This window comes from Sus scrofa, chromosome 2 (genome assembly GCF_054392235.1).
Source record: "Sus scrofa isolate SSC_HxYL_T2T_F1_AM1 chromosome 2, Sscrofa_HxYL_maternal_Yorkshire_Landrace_v2.0, whole genome shotgun sequence".
In the NCBI taxonomy this organism is placed as follows: Eukaryota; Metazoa; Chordata; class Mammalia; order Artiodactyla; family Suidae; genus Sus; species Sus scrofa.
This window is the reverse complement of record NC_139384.1, coordinates 87,470,536-87,483,955: the sequence shown is the minus strand read 5'-3', so window position 1 is coordinate 87,483,955 and position 13,420 is coordinate 87,470,536. Positions and strand designations below refer to the sequence as shown.

Genomic DNA, 13,420 nt, shown 5'->3' with positions numbered 1-13,420 from the left:
GCGGCGCCGCCTGGCGAGGCCCGGACCGGGCTTTGTCCGCCCCGGAGCCCCCTCCCTGCGCCGCCAAAACCTCAGAGCACGCGCCCTGCGCCCGCCCCAGCCCAAGAGCTCAGGAAGGGCCGGCGGAGCTGTGCGGAGGGAGAGGACGACCCAGGCCCTAGGTGCCCCAGCCTGCCCAGCCCTGGTGAGATAAAGTAAGCAATGGGCGCTTTCCCTGGGTGGAGGGCAGGGGGTGACGGCCTTAGCCTCTGCCAGGAGTCTCCATCCTTCTCTCTGCCTCGCCTGTCAGCAGACAATCTGGAGCCTTCCTTTTTCAGGGTGGAGCCAGAGGAGAAACTGTCCCAGGGAGGTGGGCGTCTGCGTTGCAGCAGCTGGTCCCATGCAAATACCCACTCACAGGTTTCCACACCCAGGCCTCCCAGAGTCTGTGGGTAGGCCTGCTGTGTGCCTTGGGGGATGGTGCTGCACCTGAGTGTCAGTCAAATTAGAGGAAATGCGGCTTCTCACTCCTCATTCAGACACCCCTCTCCCAGCTATGGCTGCTTTCCTATTGATGACATAGATCTCCGACGCAGTCTCCCGAGGCAGCCTAAGAGTGAGGGGCAGGCAGGAGGGCTTCTGGAAGGAGGCTTCACTGTGAGGGATGACAGGAGTCAGGAAAGGCTCCAGGCAGAACTGCACGTGCAAAGGCCTGGGGGAAAGAGAGCCACCGGTGGCAGTGATGCAGGGTGTATGTGGAGGATTCATATCTTATGCTGAGGGCACTGGGGTTTCATGGAAGCATTGACGTAGGGGAGAGGTTGAATCCAACTGTGACATTCCAAGTGTCCTCTGGATGTTAATAAGTGTACCATGGAAGTGGCTGGCGAGGAGGCTTCCCCAGGAGGGTCAGTTGGGGAGTGTGGGGTTGGGGACTCAGGTTGGAATGAGAGGGAGTCTGGGAGGGACCCCTGCTACCAAGTTCATTCTCATGGGGACACTGGAGTGACTGCTGGGTGTGGGAGTAGTGAGGATCCGAGGCTCAGCCTTGGGCCATTCCAGAGAAACCCCATGAGGGCAGCCCCAGGAGAGGCCCCTAGGGGAGATCTGGGTTTGGGGAGTGGGAGGGGTATGCACTGGATTAATGCTCACCCCTGGCTGACCATGGCGTGGTGGTGGTGGTGTCTTCAGCCAGGACAGAGGACTCCCAGTTTGACCTAGGATCTTGCTGAAACCCTAGTCAGCCCTGATCCCCAGCTGGGACCCCTGCCTGAGCCCAGAGGAGGGTGGTATCGAGGCAGGGAGAGAAGGCTGTAGTCCTCAGGTGGCTGGCCTCCCACACCTGAAGTGCTATCTCCCGTGGGCTGTCCTGTCTGCCTGTGGCTTGCAGTTTGCTCCATGACCACCACCCCGCCTGGCCCTCTCATCAGCCCACAAGACAGCCCATGAAGTTCTTCCGTTCCTCAGATGTGCAAACAGAAGCCTGCAGAGGGGGTGGGGCTTCTATGCCTCCAGCACTGCCTGGATACTGAGCACTTCCAGGGCAGTGTCCACGTTCCAACATGCCTTGGGCATCCGCTCAGCCTCAGCTTCTCACTCTGGGAACAGTCTGATGGTGGTCCCTGAGGCTCAGGATTGTGACAAGGATCCAATGATGGGGGCAGATGTGCAGTAGAGCCTCTGAGTGGCTAGAATGGTCTGACTCCATGCCTATATGGGGCCAAGCTCCTCCCCCACTCCAGATTCAGCTGTGTCCTTGGGGACCTGAGGGAGGGTGGGGGGTTCTTAGAGGGGAGGGGAATGAGTGAGCAGATGAATGAATGAGTGCAGCCAGGTGGTGGAGGCAGAGAAGGGCCAGGTGCCCCCCTGTGGGCAGGGGACAGCTGACCGATTTGGGGAGGGAGTTCAGGCGGGCAGGAGGAGGGGACTCCCAGGGAGGAGGTATGGAAAGGATGGGCTGCCATTGGTGCATCTCAGACAAAGGCGGAGGGAGGGGGTGAGGACTGATGGGAAGGGAACAAAGAGGGAAGGGGGGCCAGTGGTGGGACTGCTCAGTTGGGAGGGCCAAGCTAAGGGAGGAGGCACTGGCCAGCTGGACAGAGGGAGGAGGCTGGGCCAGAGTGAGAAAGGACAGCCAGACACACAAAGAAGCCGGCAGCAGTGGTGGAGCTGCCCCAGGGAATGAGACATGGGCGGAGGGCTGCAGGGGCAAGCAGGGGGCTAACCGGAGGGGTCCAGGCCCAGCAGGTAGCTACTCTGGACCGAACCACTGATGAGAGAGGGCAGCATGGTGTCCAGATTGTGATTGTGGTGGGATTAGGTCCATCTATCCAGCTTCAGGTTTCCACCGCCTGTCTGTCACTCTCTTAGAACCTTCATGGCATGGCAGTCTGTCCACCCAGCCTCTGGGCAGCTGTGCTCATTCAGAGAGGGACTTGGCTGTCCATCCATCTGTCTGTCTCTTGGCTGTGAGTGTGTCTGAGCCTGGTGGCATGGGGCTGGCCAGTCCGCATGCTAGTTTAAAATGTCAGGCTGTCCATCTGTCCAGCCAGCTGTTAGTCTGTGTGTCCAGGAGCCCCTGCAGGGAGGCCCCATGTCGATCTGTATCTTTTTTTTTTTTTTTTTTTTGATCTGTATCTTGTCTGTTGGTCAGTTTGGCTATCTGTCTGAATACTTCTCTGTCGCTCTGTCCCTCTGTCTCCTGTTGTCCCTACCTATGTCTGTCACTCCATCTGCCAGACATCTGTCCCCCAGCTTCCCTGGGCCAGCACCATCCTGCCTGCAGCTGTCCACACCAGCTCCTCCTGCCTAAGACCCACCCTATGGCTAGGGTGGGGGGGCTGTGGCTTAGGTCAGGGGCCGTGGCCCTGCCACCAGCCCCTTGAATCCCTCCTTCCCGTGGCCCAGGCACTGCAAGAGCTGAAGATGACAAGCTCTATGGCACCCTACGAGCAGCTGGTGCGGCAGGTGGAGGCCTTGAAGGCCGAGAACAGTCACCTGAGGCAGGAGCTTCGTGATAACTCAAGCCACCTATCCAAGCTGGAGAATGAGACGTCAGGCATGAAGGTGTGGGGGCAGGCTGGGTGCAAGATGCAGGCCGGGGTCTCAGGGACCAACACCAGGGCCCTGGACCCAGGGGTGGGCAGGCAGGACTGGGACATCTCCCGGGGCAGGGGGGTATGGACCAAGGGCAGCCAGGGCAGTGGGCAATGCTGGACGCTCTTTTTGCTGCCTCCACCTTCAGGAGGTCCTGAAGCACTTACAGGGCAAGCTGGAGCAGGAGGCCCGAGCGCTGGTGTCCTCGGGGCAGACGGAAGTGCTGGAGCAGCTGAAAGGTGAGGGGTCGGCCTGGGGTCCCCTCTGCACACTGGGGCAGCACAGAGGGAGCTGTGCAGAGCAGAGGCAGGGAGCAGCACTGACTTGGCCTCCCCCTCTGTGCCCATCCAGCCCTGCAGATGGACATCACCAGCCTGTACAACCTCAAGTTCCAGCCCCCGGCTCTGGCCCCTGAGCCTGCTGCCCGGACCCCTGACGGAAGTCCGGTACACAGCTCCGGGCCCTCCAAGGACAACTTTGGGGAGTTGAGCCGGGCTACCATCCGGCTGCTGGAGGAACTAGACCGGGAACGGTAAGATGGCAGGGCACCTTACCACGGGCAACTGTCACGGAGCTCTACCCATAGCGGTTCCACATGTGCCCTCCCCCACCTTGCAAGCCCCTGCCGGCACCCCACTGCTTTGGGTGCCTCAGCCCCCTTTCTCCACAACTGACTTCAACTGGAGGACCAAGAGGAGGGGGGCGTTCCTGGCAAAGGGATAGTCTCCTGGGAGATGTCCCCAGGGGTCCCGGACATACAGGCGTTGCCAGGGACAGGGCAGTCTCCAATGCCAGGGTTCATAGTGAGGCCTGGAGCCAGAGGGACTCAAGGCAGCCTTTGTGGAGAAAGGGCAGTAGCCCAAGAAACCTGGGCCTGAGGCCAGTAGGAGGAGGCAGGGTCGTGGTGCCTACCTAGCTCAGTTTGTGTGGGTTGTGTGGGGTCATATCCAGAGCTGGCTGGACTTGAATTCATGCTTTGCTGTCTGAGCTCAAGTAAGAACCCTAGCCCCCCACCCCCAGCCTCAGACTTCTGCTCTGTAAAATGGGAATAGCGGTGTCTCTCCACAGGGTATGAAGAAGGAAACTCCATTGCACCTGTGTTGGTCAGAGCCTGAAGTTTGCCCTGGGTAGGCTAGAGTGGGATTAGCCAGTGTTGGAGCGGTTTAGAGTTAGAACAGCCTCCCCAGAGGCTCTTTTTCTGAGGACCAGAATTTACAAAGGAGTTACCTCCTCTACCTGCAGTTAATTTCTGCACCCCATCCCCAGCGCCGTGAGTGCCACTGGCAAGACTTTGCCACTTTGCTTATTAAACTTGGCACACAGCAAGCAGGCCACAAATGATTAGGAAAATCAGAGTAAACACACATATGCCACAGCTCCGCTTTGAGCCTGTGCCCACTGACCTGCCCTCCCCCAGGTGTTTCCTGTTGAATGAGATTGAGAAGGAAGAGAAGGAGAAGCTCTGGTATTACTCGCAGCTTCAGGGCCTGTCCAAGCGTCTGGACGAGCTCCCACACGTGGAAACGGTGAGTACACGGGAGTACCCCGCTCAGTCCAGCCCATGGCGAGGGGAGCGGAAGCGAGCTCCTGCCCCCCACCCGGGGGCCCCCCTCACTGCCGCTCGCCCTCCCCTCCCAGCAGTTCTCGATGCAGATGGATCTGATTCGGCAGCAGCTAGAGTTCGAGGCCCAGCACATTCGCTCGCTGATGGAGGAGCGCTTCGGCACCTCGGACGAGATGGTGCAGCGGGCACAGGTGCGGCGGGGCAGGGCTTTGGGGGCGTGGCCACGCACGGTGGGCCAATCAGCGCAGATATCTTAAATGGTCTGGGTTATATGCCTGCGGGCGAAGCGGAGGGCGGAGACTCTTGCGGGTGAGGTCCGGCGCGGGACGCGAAGCCAGAGCTAGAGCTGGTTGAGAGGAGCCAGAGGGGCTTAGGGCAGAGAGGACAGTGCGAGAAACTGAGTTTCATAAGACTCGGGCTTTGACGGTCAAATGGCGAGACCAAAGCAGAAAGACGGCTCTGGAAGTGTGGCTCTGGAGTCTAAGTAGTGGGCGGAGCCGGAGGTTAAGGATTGGACCTCGGGTGGGGCCAGTAAGTGGGTGCACTCAGATAACTGAGTAGGGTATAGAGGGACCTTTCGAAGGAGGGGGCGGGGTCAGAGCCAAGGGTGGAGTTTGGGCAATAGGCGGGACCCTACGTAGAACTGGGCAGAATCAGCACCGGGCAGAGTTTGGGCTGGGACACGGCCACTTTGGGGGCGTGGGCAGAGCCAGGGTTGGGGGCCTGCAGCATGAATTTATCCTGCGCAGATCCGTGCCTCCCGCCTGGAGCAGATCGACAAGGAACTACTGTCCGCGCAGGACCGGGTGCAGCAGACCGAGCCCCAGGTATGAGAAGGGTGCGACGCCAGGGCCCTACCAGGTGGTGACAGACTCAGACAGCAAGGGGACCCCCAGGGCCTTGCGCAGGGTGCAGGAATCTGTAGCCCCCACCACATCGTCATGGGCGTGCAGCTGGCTTCAGCAGCTTTGTTGCTTTGTTGCTTTTTGGGAGGTCCCTGAGCCAAACCTCCGGGCCTTGCGTTCTCCCCACAGGCCTTGCTGGCAGTGAAGTCAGTGCCAATGGACGAGGACCCTGAGACTGAGGTCCCCACTCATCCTGAGGATGGTGCCCCTCAACCTGGCAATAGCAAGGTGAAGGGAGTCGAGGTGGGGGGATGCAGAGAGGCAGGGTGCGGAAGTGGCGGCCACATTGAAAGGCCCCTACCTCCCAGGCCTGCCTGAAGCGAGCTCAGGTGTGTGAGGGTGACCCTGAGCTGGAGCGCATGGTGAGGCTAAGTTGTGGACTGGAGCCTGGGGGAGGTGGGTGTGGATACCTGTTTTGTGTACTTGGAGGGCACTCTAGACTTAGATGTTGGGGCCAGCCCTAAGAGCACTGGGTGAGGTCGATGGGGTGGGAATTTGGCCCTCATGCGCTGGGGGCATCTCTGCAGTGCTGCGTTGTTCCAGGGAGGATGCATGGGGAGAGGGGTGGGAGAGCAGGATATTCTCGCAGGCCGAGGACATGGGACTCCCATCTATTTAGGGGGAGTCATCAGCGGCATAGGGGGCAGCCCCTGGCTCGGGTTTATGGGTGGGCTGGCTGGATAAGGTGAGCCCTGACATCCCCTGCCCCTCAAAGGTGGAGGTGGTCTTCTGGCTGCTGTCCATGTTGGCGACGCGTGACCAGGAGGACACGGCACGGACGCTGCTGGCTATGTCCAGCTCACCTGAGAGCTGCGTGGCCATGCGCCGCTCCGGCTGCCTGCCGCTGCTACTGCAGATCCTGCATGGCACTGAGGCGGGGGTTGGGGGTCGTAACGGAGCCCCAGGGGCTCCAGGAGCCAAGGACGCGCGCATGCGCGCCAACGCAGCGCTGCACAACATCGTCTTCTCCCAGCCGGACCAGGGTCTGGCGCGCAAGGAGATGCGCGTCCTGCATGTGCTTGAGCAGATCCGCGCCTATTGTGAGACCTGCTGGGACTGGCTGCAGACCCGCAACAGCGGGCCAGAGGGAGCCGGCGCCGGCGGTGGTGAGTGCACAGTCTCCGTGCAGTGGGCCCACTGCCTGGGCTTCCTGGGAGGCTGGGTGGTGGCGGGGACAGCATGGTTAGCAGTAAAAGCTGGCAGGTGCTCAAGAAATGGTCGCTGGGAATTCCCCAGTGACTCAGCGGGTTAAGGATCTGGCATTGTCATTGCTGTGACCCTGGTTACTGCTGTGGCACAGGTTCAATCCCTGGCCCCAGAACTTCTGCAAACTGAGGGTGAGACCAAAAAAAAAAAAAAAGTAAAAAAGAAACAGTCACTGAATATATGTGTGGATTGTAGGCAATGGGTGCAGTTTGAGAGTCCTAGTTTTTGCAACTGGTTGCAAAGTTAATAGATTCTGAGCACCAGGCTGGGTGAGGCTGGCACTGCCTTCCTTTACAGAGGCCCACTGCCCTGGGAGCATTTACCCATATACACATGCCCAGCATGCAGCAGTTTAAAAAGCTCTGGGGGTAGGAGTTCCTGTGACTCAGTGGGTTAAGAATCTGACTGCAGCTGCCCCTGTCACTGTGGAGACCCAGGTTCCACTTCTGGTCCAGTACAGTGGGTTAAAGGATCCGACATTGACATAGCTGTAGTGTGGATTGCAGCTACGGCTTAGATCCAATCCCTAGCCTACAAACTTCCATATGTGGTAGGTGCAGCACAAAAAAAAAAAAAAAAAAAAGAAAGAGAGAAAGAAAGTAAGTAAAAGAAAAAGCTCTGTAGGGATCGTCTTCCCAGACCTGCAGGGTGGAGATCACAAGGTGGGGCAGGGACGCCCCAGATGACATTTCCTGGAGTCAGAGAGTTCTCACGCAGTCTCTTCACCCACAGCTCCAGTCCCCATTGAGCCGCAGATCTGCCAGGCCACCTGCGCCGTGATGAAGCTGTCCTTCGACGAGGAATACCGCCGCGCCATGAACGAGCTGGGTGAGTGCCCCTTGCTGCTTCCATGAGCTGTAGCCACCCGTGCCACCTGGCCCCAGGCTTCACTGAGCCTCACTGGGCCCAGGGCAGGATCTCAGCCCTTGTGGTCCTGGGGCTCAGAGAACAGGGGAGAGGCCAGGAAACCAGGAGCAAAGGTGAGCTATGGGGGGTGGCTGTGGCAGGGCCACCCTGTGAAGTTTTAGGTTTGGGAGCACTGCAATGTCTCTTTTTCCACATAAAAGTAATGGAAAATTGGGAAAAGGAGATGCCAATGGCCAAAAAATCACATCTCTATGCTCCATTTTACTCTAATTGTTACAAAATGAAGCACTATTTCTCACTTGGCAGATGGCCCAGCCCTCAAAGATTCTGCAGGCTCTCTAGTGGTCTGGGGTCCACAGGCACAGCCTGGAGGGGCAGACGCTAGCAGAAGGCACACCTCTTGAGCTTTTCCTTCCCCAGCTGGGAATTGAACCTCTGGCTGGATGCAGAAAAACAAGAAACCCAAACAAAACCCAAATCTGGAAACAGCCTAAGGGTCCAATGGTAGGGGGCTGGTTAAGTGCAGTGACATATTAGGCAAAGGCTTAAGTTCTGGATGAACTGATGGAACGGTAGAGGAAACAGTGTGTGTGGAATGCGCCATTTTCCCTCCAGATAAGCAAAAGATAGGAATGCTTCAGGCTATGCCTCCTCCGGCTGACCAGGCCAGGAAAGGAGAGTTGTATGTTTCCTCATTTCCTTAAAAGTCTTCTGAGAAATACTGGTCCTATAAATGCGTGTCGCTTTCATGTGATAAAACAGTGGTTCTCAAAGTGTGGTCCAGGGACCCCTGGGGGCTACCACCATCCTTCGAAGAGGTCTGCAAGGTCGCTATTTTGTTGATAATTCCACAAAGGGGTGATTTGCTTTTTTCACTCTGGTGTGCATGTGTGTTCACTGGAGTTTCCTAGGCACTCCTACCCTGAGGATGACTGGGCTAAAAAGTGGTGTTAGAAATCCTGGTGTTAAAAAGTTCCTGCTTTGGAGTTCCCATTGCGGTGCAGCAGAAACGAATCCAACTAGTATCCATGAGGATGCCGGTTCAATCCCTGGCTTCGATCAGTGGGTTAAGGATCCGGGATTGCCGTGAGCTGTGGTATGGTGTAGGTTGCTGATGCAGCTCTCATCCTGTATGGCTGTGGCTGTGGCTGGCAGCTGCAGCTCCTCCGATTTGACCCCTAGCCTGGGAACTTCCATATGCCACAGATTTGGCCCTAAAAAGCAAAAAAAAAAAAAAAAAAAAAAAAAAAAAAGTCTCTGCTTTAATGAGAGCTGTAACTTGGGTGAATGAAAACTCTTTGGGGTCCTCAAAAATGTTCAGAATGTTTGAGGGTCCTGAAACCAAAATGCTTGCATGCCATTTGTGTCCACCAGGACACCAAGGCAAGCCAACCCTTAGTTCCAGTGAAAATGCCCCGCCCACGGCTCTCTTTATTTTGTTCCTTTGTGTGGGTTCTGGGAGGTGGAGTTTCCAGGTTAACAAACACTCCCCCCAAATCCTTTTTTTTTGTTTGTTTTTGTTTTATGTTTTGGCCATGCCAGAAGTTTCCCAGCCAGAGATCAAACCCTTGACATGGCAGTGACCATGTCAGATCCTTAACCTGCTAGGCCACCAGGGAACTCTCCCCCAGTCCAACTTCTATGTATTTAAACATTTTTTTTTAAATGGTGGTAAAATACACATAACATAAAATTTACCATCAACCGGACTTACCGTTGTGGTGCAGTGGAAACGAATCTGACTAGGAACCAAGAGGTTGCAGGTTCAATCCCTGGCCTCGCTCGGTGGGTTAAAGATCCGGTGTTGCTGTGACCTGTGGTGTAGGTCACAGACACGGCTCGGATCTGGCATTGCTGTGGCTGTGGTATAGGCTGGCGTCTACACATGGCTCTGATCCTGTGTTGCTGTGGCTATGGTCAGCAGCTACAGCTCAGATTCGACCCCTTGCCTGGGAACCTCCATATGCCATGGGTGCAACCCTAAAAAGAAAAAAAAATTTACCATCAGCCATTTTTAAGTGCACAGCTCAGTGGCATTAAGCACATTCACACAGTTTTGCAACCATCCCTACCATCATCTCCAGAACTTTTTCATGTTCCTAAACTGTCCCCATTAAAATTTCACTTCTGGAGGTCCCTGGTGGTTCAGCAAGCTAAGGATCCAGCATTGTCACTGCTGTGGCTCCAGTTCTTGCTGTGGCATGGATTCAATCCCTGACACAGGCCATGGGCATGGCCAAAAAAACCAAAAAAGAAAACCCATTCACTCTCCATTCCCCCTACCACCACCAGGAACCCACTCTCTGTCTCTGTGGATGTGTCTGTTCTGGACGTTTCCCATCCGTGAAATCCCACACTGTGTGTCCTTCTGTGTCTGCTTCTCTCACTGAGCATCATGGTCTTCAGGTCTGTTCACGTGGCAGTGAGTGTCAGGGCCTCTCTCATTTTCGTGGCCGAGTGATGCTCTGTGTGTGGAGGACACAGCGTGTCTACTGAGGGACACTCAGGTTATTCCCACATTTTGGCTGCTGTGACTCGTTGCACAGGTTTGCTTTGGAGGCTTGGAGGTTTGTGTTGCTAACTTCCTTCCCCAAAGTGGTCTCCCTGGCATGCCCATCAGAAGAAGTGCTTCCTTTGCCCCGGACAGTCTCCTTCCTGAGTGAGGGGGAAGGGCCTGTGTTCAGGTTCCTGCAGGTTCTTTCCCTTCTTTTGCTCATCATTTCCCCCTACATTCCTTTTTTTCCTTCCCAAAGCGATTTCTTTTTAAATTAAAAGTTAAGGTCCTTATTGATTGTCTATTTTATGTATGGTAGTGTGTACATGTTAATCCCCAGTTCTTAGTTTATCCCTTCCCCCCATTCTGTCTGGTAACCATAAGTAAATTTTTTATGTCTAAGCCTGTTTCTGTTCCGTAAATAAGTTCATTTGCATCATTTGTTTAGATGTCACAAATAAGTGATATCATAGGATATTTGTCTTTGTCTCACTTCACTTATGAGAATCCCTAGTTGCATCCATGTTGCTGCAAATGGCATTATTTGGTTGTTTTTAATGGCTAAGTAGTCTATTGTGTTTATACACATCTTCTTCTTCTTCTTCTTCTTCTTTTTTTTTTTTTTTTTTTTTTTTTTTTTTGCTTTTTAGGGCTGCATCTGCGGCATGTGGCAGTTTTCAGGCTAGGGGTCTAATCGGAGCTACAGCTGCAGGCCTAAGCCACAGCCACAGCCACGCAGGATCCGAGCCGCATCTGCGACCTACAACACAGCTCATGACAATGCTGGATCCTTAAGCCACTGAGCAAGGCCAGGGATCAAACCCGAAACCTCATGGTTCGTAGTCGGATTTGTTTCCACTGCGCCACGATTGGAACTCCCACACCACATCTTAATCCATTCATCTGTCAATGGGCATGTAGGCTGCTTCCATATCTTGGCTATTGTAAATAGTGCTGCTATGAGCAGTGGGTTGCATGGATCTTTTCGAATTACACTTTTCCTCAGATAGATGCCCAGAAGTGGGATTGCAACATCCTTTACTTTTTTTTGTTAAGTGAAAGCTCGGTTTCCTAAAGAATCGTGTATGGGAGCCAACATCAGTAGCTCCTGAGTACATGCCATCCAGATCTGTCCTGGGGACACAGCGGGGCACAGTCACCTGGCCAGGCCCTCAGCAGCTCACTGTCAAATGGTTTTAGTGGTTTCTCGGTTGGGGAGATGAGAGGCTTCCCTGAGGAAGTGAATTTTGAGCAGAAGGGGACCCAGGCAACTGGGCAAACAGCAAGCAAGAGCATTCTGGGCAGAGGGAACAGCACATACAAAGGTGCAGCAGCCAGAGGAATTGTGACTAGAGGCTGAGGGCAGAAAAGAAGTGGACATGGAGGTGCAGGACACCCAGGGGACTGGGCCAGTTTGGCAGCAGGCTGCCTGGAGGTGTACTCAGAGTCCAGCTTCAAAAGTGGACTTGAGGGCAGATCTGGGGGTGGGACAGAGGGGAGGACATCTAGGCAGAGTGACCTGTGTGGGCAGAGGCTGAGGTGGTTTGGGGTGCCCCCCTGCCCTCAGCTCTTCTGTGTCCCCGTAGGTGGGCTGCAGGCTGTGGCGGAGTTACTGCAGGTCGACTATGAGATGCACAAGATGACCCGGGACCCTCTCAACCTGGCCCTGCGCCGATATGCTGGCATGACCCTCACCAACCTCACCTTTGGGGATGTCGCCAACAAGGTACCTGGGTGGGCAGGCGGGCAGGCGAGCATCCCCCAGTCTAAGCTCCTCGGCATCATCCCCACTTCCAAGCAGCACTGGGAGGTGGGACCAGATGTCCTTAATTTACAGACTCCCTCACCCCGGCCGTGGCCTCTTGGCTGCTCTGCTGCCTCCCATTGTGGGGGCCTCTGGCAACGGAAGCCGGTGTCTGTGCCTCCCTGAACCTGTTGCCTCTTCGGACTGATAGGGTGACTACTTTCCCCTGTGTGTGCTGGTTAAGATGGGGTTGGGGGCTCAAGCTCTAGCACAGAGTAGGTGCTGGGTAGTGCTCCCTGCCCTGCCTGCTGCAGCCTGACTCTCCCGTGTTACCCACAGGCCACACTGTGTGCCCGGCGGGGCTGCATGGAGGCCATCGTGGCCCAGCTGGCATCTGAGAGCGAGGAGCTGCACCAGGTACCCAGAAGGGCCCAGGCTGCTCCACAGGGTGGTGGGTGGCCCCCTGTTTCTGCAGGTGGGCACAGGGTCACCCTGGGAGCCTGCCCTGGGCTCACTTGCCTGTGCCACACCCACCCAGGTCGTTTCCAGCATCTTGCGCAACCTGTCTTGGAGGGCTGACATCAACAGCAAGAAGGTGCTGAGGGAGGTGGGCAGCATGACCGCCCTGATGCAATGCGTCCTTCGAGCCTCCAAGGTGAGCACCCAGCCGGGCAGGGGCTGTGGGAGTGTGCCTGGGCCAGGGAAGCCTGCTGAGTGCCAGCCACAGTGCCAAGAGGCACTGGCAGCAGGCGGGGAGTTCTGCAGCTTGGGAGGAAATAATGCCAGACTGCCCACCACTTGGCAGGTGGTCTAGGCCTGGACCCTGCAACTCAAAGATCCTGCAATAGCAGGAGTTCCCATTGTGGCGCAGTGGAAATGAATCTGACTAGGAACCATGAGGTTGTGGTTCAATCCCTGGCCTTGCTCAGTGGGTTAAGGATCCGGCGTTGCTGTGACCTGTGGTGTAGGTCGCAGACATGGCTTCGATCCTGCTTGCTGTGGCTGTGGTGTAGGCCAGCAGCTGTAGCTCCTATTCAACCCCTAGCCTGGGAACCCCCATATGCCGCAGGTGCGGCCCTAAAAAAAAAAAGGCAAACAAACCAACCAACCCATAGATCCTGTGACAGCAGATTCCATTACTTTTCGCTTTTATTTGAAGAAGCACTGGGGTGCATGTGGTGGCGTCTATGGAGAGGGCCCCCCACCCCCAACTGACCCCTCCCGCTCTGCCCCGTATCCAGGAGTCCACCCTGAAAAGCGTGCTCAGCGCCCTGTGGAACCTCTCGGCTCACAGCACAGAGAACAAGGCTGCCATCTGCCAGGTGGACGGCGCCCTGGGCTTCCTGGTGAGCACACTGACCTACAAGTGCCAGAGCAACTCACTGGCCATCATCGAGAGCGGCGGTGGCATCCTGCGCAACGTGTCCAGCCTCATCGCCACGCGGGAGGACTACAGGTGGGTCCCGCACCTTCAGTGGCGGCGGAGGGGTGGGGGTGGGGGAGCTGGGCAGCAGCCCCAGGTGCAGACTGGGAGGCAAGGCAGCTTGGCTCCTGGTAAACCAGGG

General features: G+C 56.2%; 1 protein-coding gene across 1 annotated transcript in view; it reads left to right on the top strand.

Moving 5' to 3' along the window:
* Positions 1 to 13,420, top strand: part of APC2 (APC regulator of WNT signaling pathway 2) — a gene marked incomplete in the record, with an annotated part of 28,880 nt that continues 15,460 nt past the window's right edge. Inside the window, 14 exon segments of the mRNA NM_001206431.1 lie at positions 1 to 179; positions 2,888 to 3,045; positions 3,224 to 3,314; positions 3,427 to 3,607; positions 4,493 to 4,601; positions 4,714 to 4,830; positions 5,389 to 5,466; positions 5,674 to 5,772; positions 6,260 to 6,650; positions 7,483 to 7,578; positions 11,698 to 11,837; positions 12,195 to 12,272; positions 12,394 to 12,510; positions 13,097 to 13,311. Of these exon segments, the coding sequence (NP_001193360.1) occupies positions 2,905 to 3,045; positions 3,224 to 3,314; positions 3,427 to 3,607; positions 4,493 to 4,601; positions 4,714 to 4,830; positions 5,389 to 5,466; positions 5,674 to 5,772; positions 6,260 to 6,650; positions 7,483 to 7,578; positions 11,698 to 11,837; positions 12,195 to 12,272; positions 12,394 to 12,510; positions 13,097 to 13,311 (1,853 nt within the window).